At 42.9% G+C, this 15835-nt stretch overlaps 1 protein-coding gene across 10 annotated transcripts in view; it reads right to left on the bottom strand.

Moving 5' to 3' along the window:
• Positions 1–15835, bottom strand: part of LPP (LIM domain containing preferred translocation partner in lipoma) — an 826113-nt gene that overhangs the window by 524274 nt on the left and 286004 nt on the right. For all 10 annotated transcript variants that reach the window (XR_012776441.1, XM_075507128.1, XM_075507132.1 and 7 more), the window contains one exon: positions 5009–5178. Coding sequence is in view for 9 of the 10 variants with exons in the window: in XM_075507128.1 (XP_075363243.1) it covers positions 5009–5178 (170 nt within the window). In the remaining variant the exon portion in view is untranslated. The remainder of the gene's footprint in view (positions 1–5008; positions 5179–15835) is intronic.

Genomic DNA, 15835 nt, shown 5'->3' with positions numbered 1-15835 from the left:
TACCATGCTGGCAGCACTTTCCATAAATTACTCTCAAATTCAATACATTGCTTGACAAAAACAAGAATAAAGGGCTTTTTACTTTAAAAAGAAGAAAACTTGTATAAAAAAAATCTTTAAATTATAGTTTCTCTTTTCTGGTCCAATTTAAATTGTTACATGGTTGCTAAATTAGTGCTGTAATCTCTGCTTACAAATTGCAGAATTATTTTTAAAAATAGATGTAATTTTACTGCAGGGATCAACCTTACACTTTAAACCGTATTGCTGGAGGAAGCTGCTCTTGCACAGCTTTCAAACAACCACACTCACGTGTGCACACAGGGTGAGGTTTACAGTACCAGCCACACTGAAGCCGATAGCAGTTTTACCAGAGATGTCAATGAGCACAAATTGAGTTAACACCAACATTTCAGAATGATTAGCAAATTTAAGCTTTCCCAGGATGCTCCGTGGCACTAGTCATACAATTTCCTAAAACATCAGCATTTCTCTTGTGTTCTGGTCTGAACTATCTTCTCCTACTGAACTACAGCCTCTGATAGGCCAGAAAGTTAGAAGCTAGTAAGAGAGAGACACCTTGAAGATGTATTTTTTTTTTCCTCACAAAACAAATAATTGGGGAAAAAAAGTGGAGCACTACAATCCTGACTTTAAAGCTAGGGAACGGCAGTGATCAGGGCATGACTTCCATGCACAGTTCTTCCTCCTTCAAGCACTTCCACAGCATTAGTACTGTGCAAAGATGAACCTCACCCCACAAAATCCTTGTAAGTGATCTTTGGGGTAGCATTTAAGGTCGTGTCCTCAATATCTCGCAGCATAGAGCAGAAACAGGAAACCTTGATCCCTGGGTCTCCATAGGGCACTGCAGAGCATACCCACCGTCTTCCCCCACTCTAGCTAGACAGACAGACATGAGACAGTTTCTTCTCCTTCAATCGTTCATCATTTCTAGTCTACCACTTCTCTGAAATCTCCTTCATCTGACCCTGGCTATTTCTGCTTTGCTTGGTTAGTTATTTCTGCTTTCTTGTCCCCTTCCCCATCACACCATGGTCCTTCCCTCAGGGCCCAGTGGTGGGTCACATTGACTTGGGCAGGACAGAAGACACCCTCGGAGGCCAGGAGCACCTGCAAGATCTTGCTGCTTTCTGCGCTAACTGCAGGTGCTCAGCACCTCTCAGCCCTCAGCCTCAGAGAGTTTATCTCCAACTGCCAACCACCGGACTGCCAGGAAAGGTGATAAAGAACGGAGGAAAATTTCCACATCCTGGAGAAAGTCATCAGGACATCAAAGAACATCCCATTCACAAAACAGCAGCATCACTCTTGCCAGACCGGTGTGTCTGGTTAACCTTGTGTTCAGTCCTTATGATAATACAATATTTGGAAAGCAGACAGCTGGCACTGCTCTAACATCTTGCTCTTCAATCTTTTATAACAATGGTTCCACTGATATTATTCTTAACCTTTTCTCTGCACTGAGCCCAGTGCTAAAATCTCTTCAACTGCTTAGAGGAAGCAAACCAAATGGTTTTTGTCAGTAATTTGGCCTGTAAGGGAGGGTTAAAAGTATACTGATAACATGCTGTAGACACAGTATTCATCACATGTACAGCAGTACATTGGTTACACTGGAAACCCTATCGTGATATTTCAGACATTACTTGACTGTCATAATGACTAGGAGACATCTGTCTCCTATTTACACTTTTTTTACAGTTACTTTTAGTTCAGCAGAAGTGTCTTAATGGAGATGACTGGTACTCTTTTAGAAATAGCATTAATAATGAAAGAATCCTTGGATGCAGAGCAAAACCAGCAAACACATTGGCAACAGAACTCACTGCATTCATAAGATGTAACAGGAAATGATAGTGACTGGCTTTTGGGTGGGGGGGATTTTTGTGCAAAAGAAATTAACTCTGGTACTCAAATTCTCATTAGGAAAAACATTTTTTTTTAAACAGGTGATTGATGTCCTTACATGTTAATTCAGACTTTTGGGGAATTTCATCTTAACTGGGTCACTGATAAACAAAACCAGAAACAAAAAGACCAACTCTTCTGCAGGTTATTTAGGCTGGGTATTGACTAACAACTAATTAAATACAGCTCTTCACAGTAATCTTAATTATGGCTTCACCACAACTAAGAAGAGTCACATAATAAACTGAGAAGATTAGCCAATTCTAACTGTTGAAAAATGTGTATTTTTATTTTTACGCACAGTTTTTATGAGAATACGGCCACAAGTCACACAAGGGAATTATTAAAAAAAATCAAAGAATCCGTGAATTTATATATCACAACCAGGCAAATATTATAGTTCATTTTCTTTATATAAATGAAGCAGCTTGACCTAATGGCTTGCATAACAGGTCAAGAGTTTTGGACTTGGGGAAATGGGGATGTGTGCTAGAAATCAGTGTGAATTAGGTAGACCAGTAAACAAGCTTCATTGAATTACTCAGATTTATACCAGCTGAGAATCCTGTTTTCTCAGCTGGCCACAGCCATGGATTAGCTGTAGAATCTTGGGCTAGTCACACAGGCTCCACCTTTCATGGGAATTCAGGTCCACAGGAATCTCAGTCTGGGTTCTTCAGTCCCATTGATTTCCTACAGAACTAGGGCTCCAAGTGTCCAAGTTATTTTCTGATAATGGGACTTGGGAAAGTTCCAAAAAAATCAGAGGCCACAATTCAGCAAAATCCTTAAGCACAGGCTAGACTTTAAGCAGGTCATTAACTCTCATTGACTTCAGTATGACCACATCACACATCTGAAGGCAAAAGCATTCAGATTGTGCCTCAGCAATTTAACAGCCCCCAATCCATTTGCAAGGACAACTTGCAAGCTTAGCTCAGGCCCTCAGTGTACTTAGGCACTCATCATCCTACTGAAGCCAATGCAGACCTCATTTCATTGAAAAATCAATGAGACATACACACTACAATACAAATTCCTCAGGCTTAAAACCAATAGCATGGCAGGTGCCTAGATCCCTTGTAGATCTGGCTTTCAGCACAGCAGAGTCCTGAGCTTTCTGAAAGGTATCGAGACTTAGGCTCCCAACACTTGTTTCTTCCACATTTAAGAGTTTAATGTGTGCTTGGGTGTTTTTGTTTTCTTTGCTGCATCAGATTGCCAGATTCCTGCTTTCCATTTCCCACTCATAGTACCAGCTGTCCAGCTACACATACGTAGCCCCATCAGCATCACCATCCTTTCCCCTGCATGTGCAGCAGCAGATGGATCCAGACGTGTTTTGGGTTAAGTCCACAGCCAGGTTTTTGTGGACTGCATGGATAAACATTTAAAGGCCCCTTCTGGTTATATAAAAGAAAGCTATTAAACGTTTACTCTTTCCTCTGTACTTAAAGCTGCAAAGCCGTATCACAGAACGTACAAACACAGATGCAACCAGGCAATTATCATTCCTTTATCCCTTAAATAGATAGAAGATAAATTTGAAAGAAAACGAGGAACAGAATCCTTCTCCCTTTCCTTTTTTATCCTTTTATCTCCCAATGTAGGAAGTTTACTGAACCCTTGCCAACAATTCACTCAGGCTAATGAAGTGTATAAGTAATGGGATTAAATAATCTTAAACCATTACTACAGTGGCTAATGCAGATGTTTTCCCAAACTAAAGCAGATGAGTGGTGAAGAATGCATGCTTGATTTAAAAAGAGGAAAAGAAAGTATCAATCTGCAAGCAGATGCAGTCAATTCCAGCCTGAAGTCAATGAAATGTTTAATTCCAGTTACATAAAGTTGCTCCAATCATATTATGAATGCACCTTCCTAAAGTCTGCAGTGCTTTGCACATGGTCAAACTTTCCATGAAATTAACCTTAAAATTTTTATGGTGTAATCCTTTTAGTGCAAACAAAAATGGAAGCGGTTTAAAAGGTACATATTCCATCAAAAGATCATTTAGTTTTTAAAAGCCAATTAACAAGGCCCATATATCACTGCCATTCTAAATAAGACAGAATCCTCCTTTTTTATATTCAATATTTCAGCGATAATCCCACTGCAAAGGCTCTGCAGAAACAGAAGGAATAATGGGATACTGGTGGCATTTTCAGAAGTACATATTATTGCTTTAATTATTATTGGAATGCCAGGAATGTCAAGAAAAGCAGCAATTTTTACTTTCAGAAGTGAAAATCCAATTCTGGAAGGGTCTCAGGTCCAGTGTTTATAAAAAGAACGCTGAATTGGGGTTTAGAGAAAGACCTATCAACGCTTTAAGAATGTTTTGGTGCTTTTCTTATTCTAAATTACAAGGATTATCCCTGTATACTGTATGCTAAGGTCACAGCAAGGTGGGGCCTCAGGCACATTATGTGATGTTTCTTTAATTTGCAACTGTGCAACTGGTTCCAACTAGCTCTTATGGGAGCCTCTTAAAAGGTGCAGCTCCTCAGAGCAACTGTTAATTGTTTGCTTTAAGAGCTTGTTGGACACATGAAATGAAGTTTTAGAGTAATGTAAGCTTCAAAGGATATCCAATCCAAAGACCCTTAGTTCAGGAGAAGGACTTCCATCACGCAATGCAAAGGTCTTTATTTTAGAAGTTTTAGTGCTATCTTGCATCCCACCTCCTTAATCTTAGAAGGCACCACAGACTTACCAAAAGTCCGTAAGCTTTTTGGTAACAGGCTTCTCAACACGGAAAGCTTCTGAGAGCAACACTACCTCTTAAAAATCACTGCACAGTCTGCTCCATACAGAGCTGAAATAATCACAAAAAGCACCTCTTTCCCCTTCCTTGGCCACTTCATTTCAGAGATATGTTAGACCAGGAAACAAAATTCACCCAGGAAGCTGAAAAGATCTGAGCTCTTCTGAAGACCATGGAGTAACTGGTGCCCATGGTACTGCCATGGGATTCTCAGGTTTAACTGTAAGGCAACTGTACAGCAATGAAAGAAATCAATGTTTCTGACATCTGTGTGTTAAAATCAGGGTGCAAACAAGAACAGGTACTTACAATATAGCAGGGTTCACAGTAGGCTTTCTTCTCCACTGCATAAAAAGGCTGTCCCCTCAGCTTGTTGTTGCACATCATGCAGGTGAAGCACTCCACGTGGAAGACCTGGTCCATGGCTGTGCAGCCAGTGCCTTCCCCAACAACATTCTCCCCACAGCGGGCACAGCGGCCTGTCACCAAAGGGAAAAGACACAAGTCAAAGGAAGCTCCTGGTCTCAACTGCAGAGAAGGTCCTCCTGCATGCCTGTACTACATAGTGGATAAGGGGGACAGAAGAGTAATTTGTGCCACTGCTGGCAAAGATCTTGTGCCACTGGAAGGCACTCTAGTACTGACCCATATGAAAAGACCTAGAGAGGCTTGAAACTGGCTCCCGAGACTGCAGATATCACTTCTACTGCTGCTGCTAGCCAGGGATCATCACAAGGAATCTAAGCCCCAGAACCAAACCATTCAACTATCACCTAACCCAGCTATATAGTCATCCTCAGCTCCTCAGTTAGATTGGATAAACCTGTGCCTAAAGCCTTGCCTCCACATGAAAGGATTTTGTGGTAGGATGCCTCGTGAAGCTGCCTGGTGGCAGTGCAATTGTTACCATTTAAAGAGTAGTTTTTGCTTGTACAGCTTAAACCAATTCCCTCAATGGAGCCAATTATACTGGCAAAAGGATTTAACTTTTTACGCTTTTGCCAGTATAGCAGTATCAATCCTCATACTCTTGCTAAGGTGCTGATGCTGAGGTAGTTGATATTTTAAATAAAAAGTAGTAGCTAAAGACTGAGTGATTACAAAGAGTGCAATATCATCTCTTACATGGAAAAATGACTTTTTTTTTGGTTTGACGATTAATACAGATTAAGATATTGTGTCTATTTAAAGCACAGAAACTATTCCTCAAGAAACTGATGTACGGATACTGTACTCTCACTGTACTTCAAGAAAGGTGTATTAGAAGCTGCTAGTAAGGACTCTAAGTAAAGACAAGCTGTAAGAGCTCTGGCTATTTCTGAAAAAGGTCCCTAATGTCACATACAAATATATAACACACAAAAAATTTGTACATGCACACACACGTACAAAAGGCTTGTGGCCTTGTTCAGATTGTTTTTGAAAATGTTATGTGGTGGATAGATTTAAAGTGAAGATGAGATTTCAGAGAAAGAGGTTTTCTGAGATCATGGGAAAGACATTTTCCTAGTGAAGACTGTGGTGCAGAGATGATGGAAGAGGGTGCGTGGAAGGCACACCTTTGCAATTTTCCTCTGCCATTCAGTTGAGTTCTAGAAAATGGGGATACCCTATGCAGGTCTGATGTCCTTGCCCAGCAATCAGTGTTGAAAATAATTCATGCACAGAGTCATGGAAGGTATTTAGGACAACCTCAGCCACCCTACACAGGAGAGCCCCACTGAAGGCAACAGAGCAACTATGGTCTGGGGCTTTGTCCCACTCAAAATGTTATTGTCCAGTTTGAGAATAATTGTGGTGTCCCCAGTCTTGGGACCCTGCACTTCTCCTTCAAGGCTCTATGGGTGGAGTGGTGTGGTCACTGAGGGTGGGAAGGAGGGGAAGGGAAGCGAGAGCTGAAGTGCAAGCAGGAAGGCAGACTGAGTTCAAAACAGAATTACTCATAAATGCGTATACAAATAATATGTCCCTAATAATAATCCAGCAACGATACGATGTTATCTCATACCATGGTCTGTGCTTATTGGCCTTTTCAAACAAATACTGCAAGACTTCCTAAAAGGACTTGGACATGCCTCATCATTCCAACAGCAGGGCTGCTGTCCTTGTGCAGTGCAACATCAATGTCCCCGCACTCACGACTTCTTCCCTGCCTGTCGCAGACTCCAATAGGCTACATCCAGGGAACAAAGCATGTAAGCTACTTTTGGATCCCTCAGGATCCTGCAGGATGATATATATACACATTTGAGATATATTAGGAAAGCTTGGAAAAGAACCCAGATCATTCTGATTTGCTACAACGGCATAACCGTAGTTGGCATTATACAGGACAGACAGTTCCTGACTCAAACAGCTCCCTGTCTGAGCAATGTGGAGAGAGAAGTCACCAGATAAATCCAGACGAGCCTGGAAACCCCCCAGAAAGGAATTACTAATGTTGTTTTTACACTTAACTTTCTTTAGAATTTGTTATTAGCATTTTGATTGACAGTGTTGTGCTTTAATCACTCCACTGTAACGCTTCTTGTGAGGACTCCTTTTTTACGAGCAGAGAAGGAATGCAGGGTTCCCAGAATGGTGGTAAGGCTACAGAGCATGGGGGAAGAATGGAAAAAACCATGAGGACTAGGAAGAAGAAAAAAAAAAAAATCCCACTGGAGAGAATCATGGGAGCAGTACTGCTCTAGGAAGGAGGCAGAAGAAACCTACTGTATACACCACAGGAGTTGCACGTACAACAGGAGACCACTGCTTGGTCCTGTGTGCGGACAAGACTGAGTGTGCTCCGTGGCCTTCTCCAAATTGCTCATGTAGCTGGGCTGTAATATGAAGAGACGTCTGGGGAGCAGTTAATATCTCTATATATAAAACATGAAATTGAAAGCCATTAGTGTATTACTTTACACAGTGTTTTTCCAGAGGGAATATTCCGCTGAAGAATTTATTTTCCCTGGTGTGCCATTCTGTGATCATCCGGTATTATTTTTATGAGGCATTTGGACATGGAATAATGTAGTGTCTATGCAAACACTTCCCAGCTTTCTTTGTTAACATCTGAGTAGAATATGTGGGAATCTTTTCTTCCCCTCCTCCTCTTCTCACATTCATAATTTAGCCAGCTCTTGTATACTTCAACATTTATCTTCCTCTTTGACCAAGGCATCTCTCCATTTGCTGGAGAAGCTGTCTGTATGTAGACCATACTTCTGGCTGTACTTCTTGTGTCAGGAGATCTGGGTCTGTTTCCTAACTCAAATATATACTCTTGTAATCTCTGGCAAATCACTTGGTGCCTTTGTACCTCTGTCCTCTCTTTGAGCAAAGGGCATAAAGACATCTTCTCTGCCTCCCAAAGGTGCCCTGAGGCTACATTCCTGCACGGCTCCGAGGCATTCCCCAACTACACTGCTGGTGGCCAGGTACAAACCAAAGAGCAGCACAACAGAAGTCTTGGCCAACTTCTCCCCTTGAAGTTGGTATTTCCTTAGGCTTTCCTTCCTCTTTCTGGGTTTTTCCACAGAAGATTCCCATTCAGGCAGCGACAGACTTAACCCATCTACATTTATGAGGAGTCCAGCTTCTGCTATTATGTACACAGACAGAAATGCTCCTGTAAACTCTCGCACAGGAAAGCTTAAAGAAAGCTTCCTTTTTCATAAGTTTATATGCAAATTGTAACACTGTGGCCTGGAGCAAACCGTGTTTTTCATGAGAAATGGCCACTCCAGTGAGAATCTAAACACAAGCTCTGTGCCTAGCACCACCCCCAACTGACTCACTCGCCTGAAGGGTAAAAGCAAGTAAGCCAAAATATTAAAATTTGGGAGCTTACAGTTAGGTGGCTGGATCCATGTAAAGGCACGTAGGCAAATAAACGACCGATCTGGCTTGCACTGATGTGGCCGTTAGAGGCTGCACCTTCTGCAGACTTTGGTGCAATCTGGGAACTCACAAGACTTGTGTAAAACCAGGTTTCTTCCCCCAACTCCTGCGCCTTGCTCAAATTTGGTTGAAAATGGCTATTAGTTTCAAGCATTATTGGTGAGGGAGGAACTGACAAACAGAGGCACATGCACACAGGCAGGGTGATTGCACAAGCCTCATTTCCTTAGAAAACCAGAAAAACCCCACTAAAAACAATGTATCTATCATTAAGTCTGATAAAAACAAAACAAAGGTCTGCTTTTCCTGTGTGCCAATTACCAACGGCGAAGGTATTTGTGGTCAGACTCACCACAATTAAGTGCCCACACATGTTCCCCATTTTAATATTTTCACACTGGTTGAAATAACTCAGTCTGTTGTGTGCAGAATACCCATGAGTGAATACAGAACAAGTTACACTGCTTATTGGGAAAGAAGTAGCAAAGGCAAAGCTTGCAAGACTCAAGAACAAACAGATTGCACAAAAAAGATTACACAAATAATCTAAGAGAAAAATAGCAGGCAGCGTATTACAGTAGAAACATAGAACAACGTGACCCATTTGCTTCCCACAGAGACAAACAGCACTTAAAAGGCAGCTTAAAGACAAAGGACAAAATTAGTACTAAACTGCACGAAGATGAAACTATGTCATTTCAACATTCTTCTTTTGCCCCTTCAGCCCTTCTTAGGTCCGTTTTCAAGATCATTTCAGCAAAACTAGAAGGTGATACAATGGCAGCAAGGCTGGGAGCCCCGAGTCCTCTATTTTCGCATTAAAGAGGTTCATAACCTTGGCCGTGACGTTCCTTCAGCCTAGCCTGGCTGCCACATGTTGGTCTTACCTTGGGGGGACATATAGAGGTGCCCACAGAGGCTTCCCTGCTGAAACTCCTGGAAATGTCATCATTACTGAGTGGATCACAGGGAAACACTTCAGCAGCTGAAAGGAAACATCAGCTACTATACTTTATTCTGAAACCTCCTCATTTACTGTCTTCTGTTGTAGAAAAAATTTGAAATATTGCGAATCTGAAGGAAGAGGGGGAAGGGAGGAGAGGAGCTCATATTGCACATGATGCCACTTTCTAACTTCTTGTTATTTTATTACTACTATTACATGTTTTTTGCTTATACTGCCACAGATCCTGGCTACTCAGATTGTGGAACAGCCCCGTTGTGCTGGGTATTAGACAAACACAGAATACAAAGAAGGGCCCGACTGCAGGAGTTTACAATCTAATACAAGCAGTAACAACTGGGTATAGATAGGAAATACAAAGAACCAATCAGACAAAACCGGTCAGCAAGGAAAATTGTGGTCTCAGCACTCTAAATGTTTTACTAATGACAAGGAGTCTGTAGACAGCCCAGCATAGGAAAAGGCGAAGGAAGAATTTGAAAGAGGATCCAGAGGGAGTTTGAGGGAAGTTTAATGGGACGCTTCTGAGGAAAGGACAAAGACAGCACAAAAGGGAACATAAGTGCTTGAAGATTGAACATAGACACCTGCAGATGGGAAGGATGAGTTGATATGTCACTGGAGAATACTAGAGGAAAAAAGAGTGGGAACAGGTCATTACAGGGCATGCAAGTAAAGACAAGAAGCTTCTGTTTGATACGATGCAGAAATGAAACCAGAGGAGAGATTAAGAGGCAGGAATGATCTGGCCTAAGTTACAAGCTAGAGAGTGATTTCTGCAGCTGCATTCTAGTTGAGCATGAACAGGGAGAAACTGCACTTTTAGAAAAAGATGTTGCAGAGATTCAAGGTCACTGGAGCTTGGATGCAGGTTTTATCTCTGAAGATGAATAAGAAAGGCCATAATATGAGCTGTTACTCAGCAAGATTCTTAAGATTTGGCCAGAGTCTGGGTGTGATCTGGAGATGAGGAATTAGATACAGGGTGTCCAACCTTATCTGGGACATGAGTCACTTTTAAATGTCAGATTAAGAATGTGAGCCAATCAGACAAACATCTACCACTGAAGATGGATGATGGAATAGGTACATGCCATACTAATGCTTATGGCATAGTATTCCGATAGCAATCACACTGGAGCCAAATACAGAGGTAATGTAACTCCTTCCAGCTAGCTTGAGATGCTCCTGTTTGTACATCCAAGGATTGCATTAGCCTCTTTTAGGCTACAGCATTATTTGTCTGTCATACTTACTTAGACACTAAGCTGTCGGGGGCACCGACTGCCTCTTGCTATGTGATGTCCAGTGCCTAACAGACAATTCAGGCAATAACTAGAGATACTAAGAGTAAAGAAAGCAGAGAGAAAATGTGCAAACCTTCTCCCTACAAAAGGCTTAAACTCATGAATTCAAAGCATGCATCCTATGTAGAGAGGAGATAGGGGATAATTTTCTGATAAAAGCATCAAAGTAGGAAGGTTCTGCAGTTGCTGAAATGTGGGGAAAAAAAATGTTATCTCAGAAACTTCTGCATGCTGGAAAAAACTCTTTCCCACCTAACAGTACTGTGGGAATATACCACAAGGTCATATCCTCAGTGTCTATCAATTACACAATTTCCCTTGATCAGCTAAGTGTATTCCCCAGTTCTCACTGCAGCCCTGATACACTATGCAAGAAAGAACTAAAGAAATACAGCATACTGCCTTTACAAAAGTGTACTAAGAACATTTTTAAAATATGTAAATACATTGAACAAAATATCTCGCAAAAACTTCCCCTGGCAGCCTCAAGACACCCAGTATTTCCGCTGTGTTATTTTTCTAATCATCTCTGTTTAGAGTTCGCCAGCGAATGCATTTTAGAGATTCATGACACATTCTGCTCTTGGATGGCTTTGAATCAGCTGGCAGTAAATGTGGAAAAATCATTATTCCTAATGAAGAAATATTGATGACAAAACAGCATTTCGAGGACAACGTTGACCATAAGTCAACAATGTAACAAGATTTTCCCCTCCCTCCCTCCCTCCTCTTTCCTAGTGACTTTTGTCCAAGGGTGTTCAAGCATTTCCCGAGCACGTGGGATTCCTCAGGGCACCTATGTCAGACAGGCACAATTACTCCATTTTAAAGGGATACAGGAGCAGAGGTTCATCCATTAGGATAACAGTGTAATAGCAGACTGTAACTGCCAGTACACCTTAATCGAGTTAAGTTTTCGTAGTAGAGGTCTTGCAACTCATAAGAACCCAACAGGTCCTGGGTTCCTTGATTTGTCCAAAGGGAATAAAATAGGAATCTCTGATCCACAAGAGAGGGTTTATTCCCTTCCTGTGGAGCATGGGAGGTACATGTCTGACTGTGATTCTCTTAGGGAAAGATGCATTGATCAGATTTGTCCTGGAGTTATTCCAATACTTTGGCACTCAGGGCACTGCAATAATAGTATGAAGGGAAACCCAAAGGTAGTTTGTGAATTTTGTAGGAAACTATGGTATTTTTCTCATCTTATCCTTGCCTTCCTTACCTACCCTTTTTTTTGCTTTTGAACTCAGACTTCTCACTGAGTGGGAAGCCCTTGGCAATGGTTTATTGTGCCAGGATCCAAGCTTGAATTTTCGCCATTTGACAGCAGCAGGCTGTATGCATCAGTTGTCTTACACAGCCTTTGGACACGAGACAGATCAATCTTAATTCCCTCTTCTTCAGCAGACGTCAGAAAACACAATCTTTCACAGTAAACAGAGCTTCATGCTGCAACGTGTGCCTGTAACACTTCATAAATTAAATCCAAGGCCCTGATTTAATTACCGTGTCCTGGTTACTCTGCTTTAACTGCGTTGCACTTGTATTCCAGATGTACAGGTGCCTGCAGTGACCTCCTTGTCATTTGTACTGTGCTTGTCCAGCAGTAGCTGCACTCTCCTGTTGTTTGCATCCCTTTCCTCCAACCACAATACAACTTCATATTCTCACTTTGCTTGGCTGCAAACCTGACACATTCCCAGTATGCCCTGGAGGTCTCTTTCCAATCCACACAGCAAATGCACTGCAACTGTGCAGGCTCATGCTGCTAACACTTTACTGTACCTTTTCAAACACTTCTCCGTGCTGCTTACCACAAGGTTAGTATCCCAGCCAGTCACCAGCCCTCATGGTGAATCTTTCCAACACCCCAGGAAGGTAGAGGACTGTTAGGACACCCAACATGCAGGTGGGGAACTTGAGACCCACACAGGTTAAATAACTTGCCGAGGGTCACACAAGGAGTTTGTGACAGAGCTAGGAACTAAAACCGCATCTTCTCAATCCCAGTCTAGTCTCTTTAACCACAAGGCCATCTCTGAAAAGGCTTGATGGTGAGACACGCTTGCAGCACGAAAACTCTTCCATTTCAGAGGGAGCTCCCAGCACCAGCCCTGCTGGAATCCCCTCCCTGGCAGGAGGAACATGCTCCCTGGGCAGGCCACACCGTCGCTCTCTGGCAGCCGGGCTGAGCCATGTAGCAACTGAGCACCAAGAGTTTTGTGCCTCTGCTACTGTCCTCTGTTTAATGAGAGAGGAAGAAAGGCCTGTGTTTCTTTCAACATCCATGTGGTGATGGTCTCTGTCCCTTACACATCTACATCACTCTCTCCTCAACTCCACGGGACACAAGAGACAATTTAGCTTGTTTCTGATATAAAGCAGATTATGATTAGTGCTTACCAATGCAGTAGAGGTACCTTCCTAAATTATTGCAACCACAATGCATCACTGCCACAAAATAAAGGTTTGGAGAGAAGCACTGCTGATTTTCCCACAAAGCTATAAAAATTCAAGTTGAACAGGATCTTGAGAGGTCATGGAAACCATCTTACTGCCTTGAAGGCAGGATCAACTCTCTCTACAACATTCTTGACAGATACTTGTTTAACCTGTTCCTAAGAACCTCCAGCAACGGAGATTTCACCAACAACTTGGGCAAAAAATTTCAGTGAGTACCTAACCTTACCACTAGCAAGCCTTTCCTTCCACCCAACCAAAACATCCCTCACAGTAATCTAAGCCAATGCCTTTTTACTCTACTCACGACGGACATAAAGAACACATACAGGCTTGGTTTGGCCTACACCAGTTGTAAGGGACCTAAAGGAAAATTGCCCCCCCTCCCTCCTCATGCAAGGCACCTTGCAATGTAGGCAAATGTTGATCTGACCGTGTGCCCCACACATCGATGAGGTACCAGTCCCCAACTTGGTGATCTGCAGTGAGTGTCCCAGCCCAGTGGGGGTCAGTGATGCTCTACAATATTTAAGGTCCCAGATACTTTTTTTGCAGCATGCTCTGCTTTTTTGTTGGTGTGTTTTTTTTTTTTTTTACATTGTGTCAGCTTTTTGGCACATGTTTTACCATGTGCAAACGGGTTGAAATAGAGCCTCAATAACATCTGGAGACAAAAGAAAGGGGGTGAAAAAAAGAGTGCAAGAGAGGAAACATTCCTCCCTTTGCTGATCAATCAAGGAAATGCAAGGGAGAGAGTAAAATGTACTGTATTTCCTTTATAGATGTTTCCTTTAATGCTGATGAAAGTTGCCAGATGACAGAGACTACAGTTGTATATCTGCTGAAGAGCCCCAGCTCGAGAAATAGAGGAGCGAGTTGTTGGCGTAGCTTTGCCAGGCGCTCTCAAGCCGGGGCATGGGATGCTGTCTCTGGAAGCAACAGTAATTCCTCCTCCAGCTCCTGCATCCCCCCGGCTCTCCAACACCGCAAACAGGGTGCCATGTGCCATGCTGCTTCCTGGGCACTCCTCACTACCTGCTTCTCTTCACTACTGCTCCCAGCCTGGGCTTAACGCTAGGCATGGATATGATAAAGAAAAGTAGTTTTCAGTTGCAAGTATAGAGTTGGATGGAAAGAAGTAACATTTCATAATTTTTTTTTTTAATTAAGATGTTTGTGTTTGAGGGGTGAGACTTTCAAAGCACTGATTTGCACCAAAAACCCCAGCCGACAAATGCTTAACTAAATAAGGAATGCAATCATCTAATTTGGTAAAAATAAAAAAATTTTAAAAATTTCTACTTTCACAAAAGTCCCCCAACCTTCCTGTGCCATCACTCCTCTCCTTCAGGGGAAACTGATCACATATAGGAAGTTAAAAAAGCAAGAGGCATAAAAAACTCCTTTTTTTCCAAAATAAAAATGGGGCAAAATTTATAAAGGCTGTGAGAAAGTGGGGCTTTCCCATGCTTTCAAAAGCTGAGAAAGCTCTTCTTTGATTTTACTTTCATAGGAAAATGAGAGTTTTTATAACAAAGATGACTCTTCTCCTTGGAACACATCACTAACGTCGAAATGTTATTTTTTAGTGAGACCTTACCATTACACGGCACCCAGGGAACAACCTCAGCAGCTCTTCACTAAAACCCGGTGAGGGGGTGAAGGTAAAGGGTATCAGTCAAGTCCTAGTGGGGCAGGCAGGAAACCTCTCTCTGGGCAACTTATCCCAAAGCTGATACTGTGGGGTTTTGCCCCTCCTGGGAAGGACCTTAGCGAGGGAAACTCTTGCTGGCAGAGCTGTGGATCAGACAAATTTTGGCAGTTGTGGTGATCCCAAAGCAACAGACACTGAGCCAGGTCCCTTTGCACTTACACTTGCAAAGCCACGTTGCGTGATAAACCCTCAACAGTGGAAGTACCAAATATATGACAGCACACAAGGTGAGCAACCACGCTTGTCTGAATCTCCTGCAGGGAAAGGAAGGCAGGATAGGAGGCAGAAATCAATCCTCCTTCCACCCTCATCAGCAGTGATGGGCAGGGGGGATTTCCTGGGTGATTCCCTGGCCCACTGGGCTCACTCTGTAATGCTGCACCAGATTTCAGGATCCTCGTTTGGAAAGCCACAAAAAAATACATTGCAACTACTGGGAGGGCCAGTGGCGGAAGCCCCAGCCTGCGGCTACGTGGGGGCAGCTCTCCCCGGGCTGTCTGGGCCCCCTCGCAGGTGTCTCTCTGAGCATGCTGTCCCAGCCTGCTCGCCCACTGACTCAGGAGATTAGACTTGCTGGTAGAGCAGCGGAGGGTAATTTCAGGGGCTGCTGCACCCAACCCCGTACGTAAGTGGTGGCTGCAAAACAGAGCAGATCTGGAGGCCAGACAAGCTGGTCTCCTCTTCAGATGCTTAGTGTTCGTTATGCAACGGTTCGTGCATCTTCTCCCACCCACTCCTCCAGGTGGGGAGGACCAGCGACCAGCTGCCCACAGGCTCATGATGCTGCTGCTCAGAGCAAGCAT

This window comes from Mycteria americana, chromosome 7, assembly GCF_035582795.1.
Source record: "Mycteria americana isolate JAX WOST 10 ecotype Jacksonville Zoo and Gardens chromosome 7, USCA_MyAme_1.0, whole genome shotgun sequence".
Taxonomy (NCBI): Eukaryota; Metazoa; Chordata; class Aves; order Ciconiiformes; family Ciconiidae; genus Mycteria; species Mycteria americana.
This window is presented reverse-complemented; position numbering and strand designations above follow the sequence as displayed.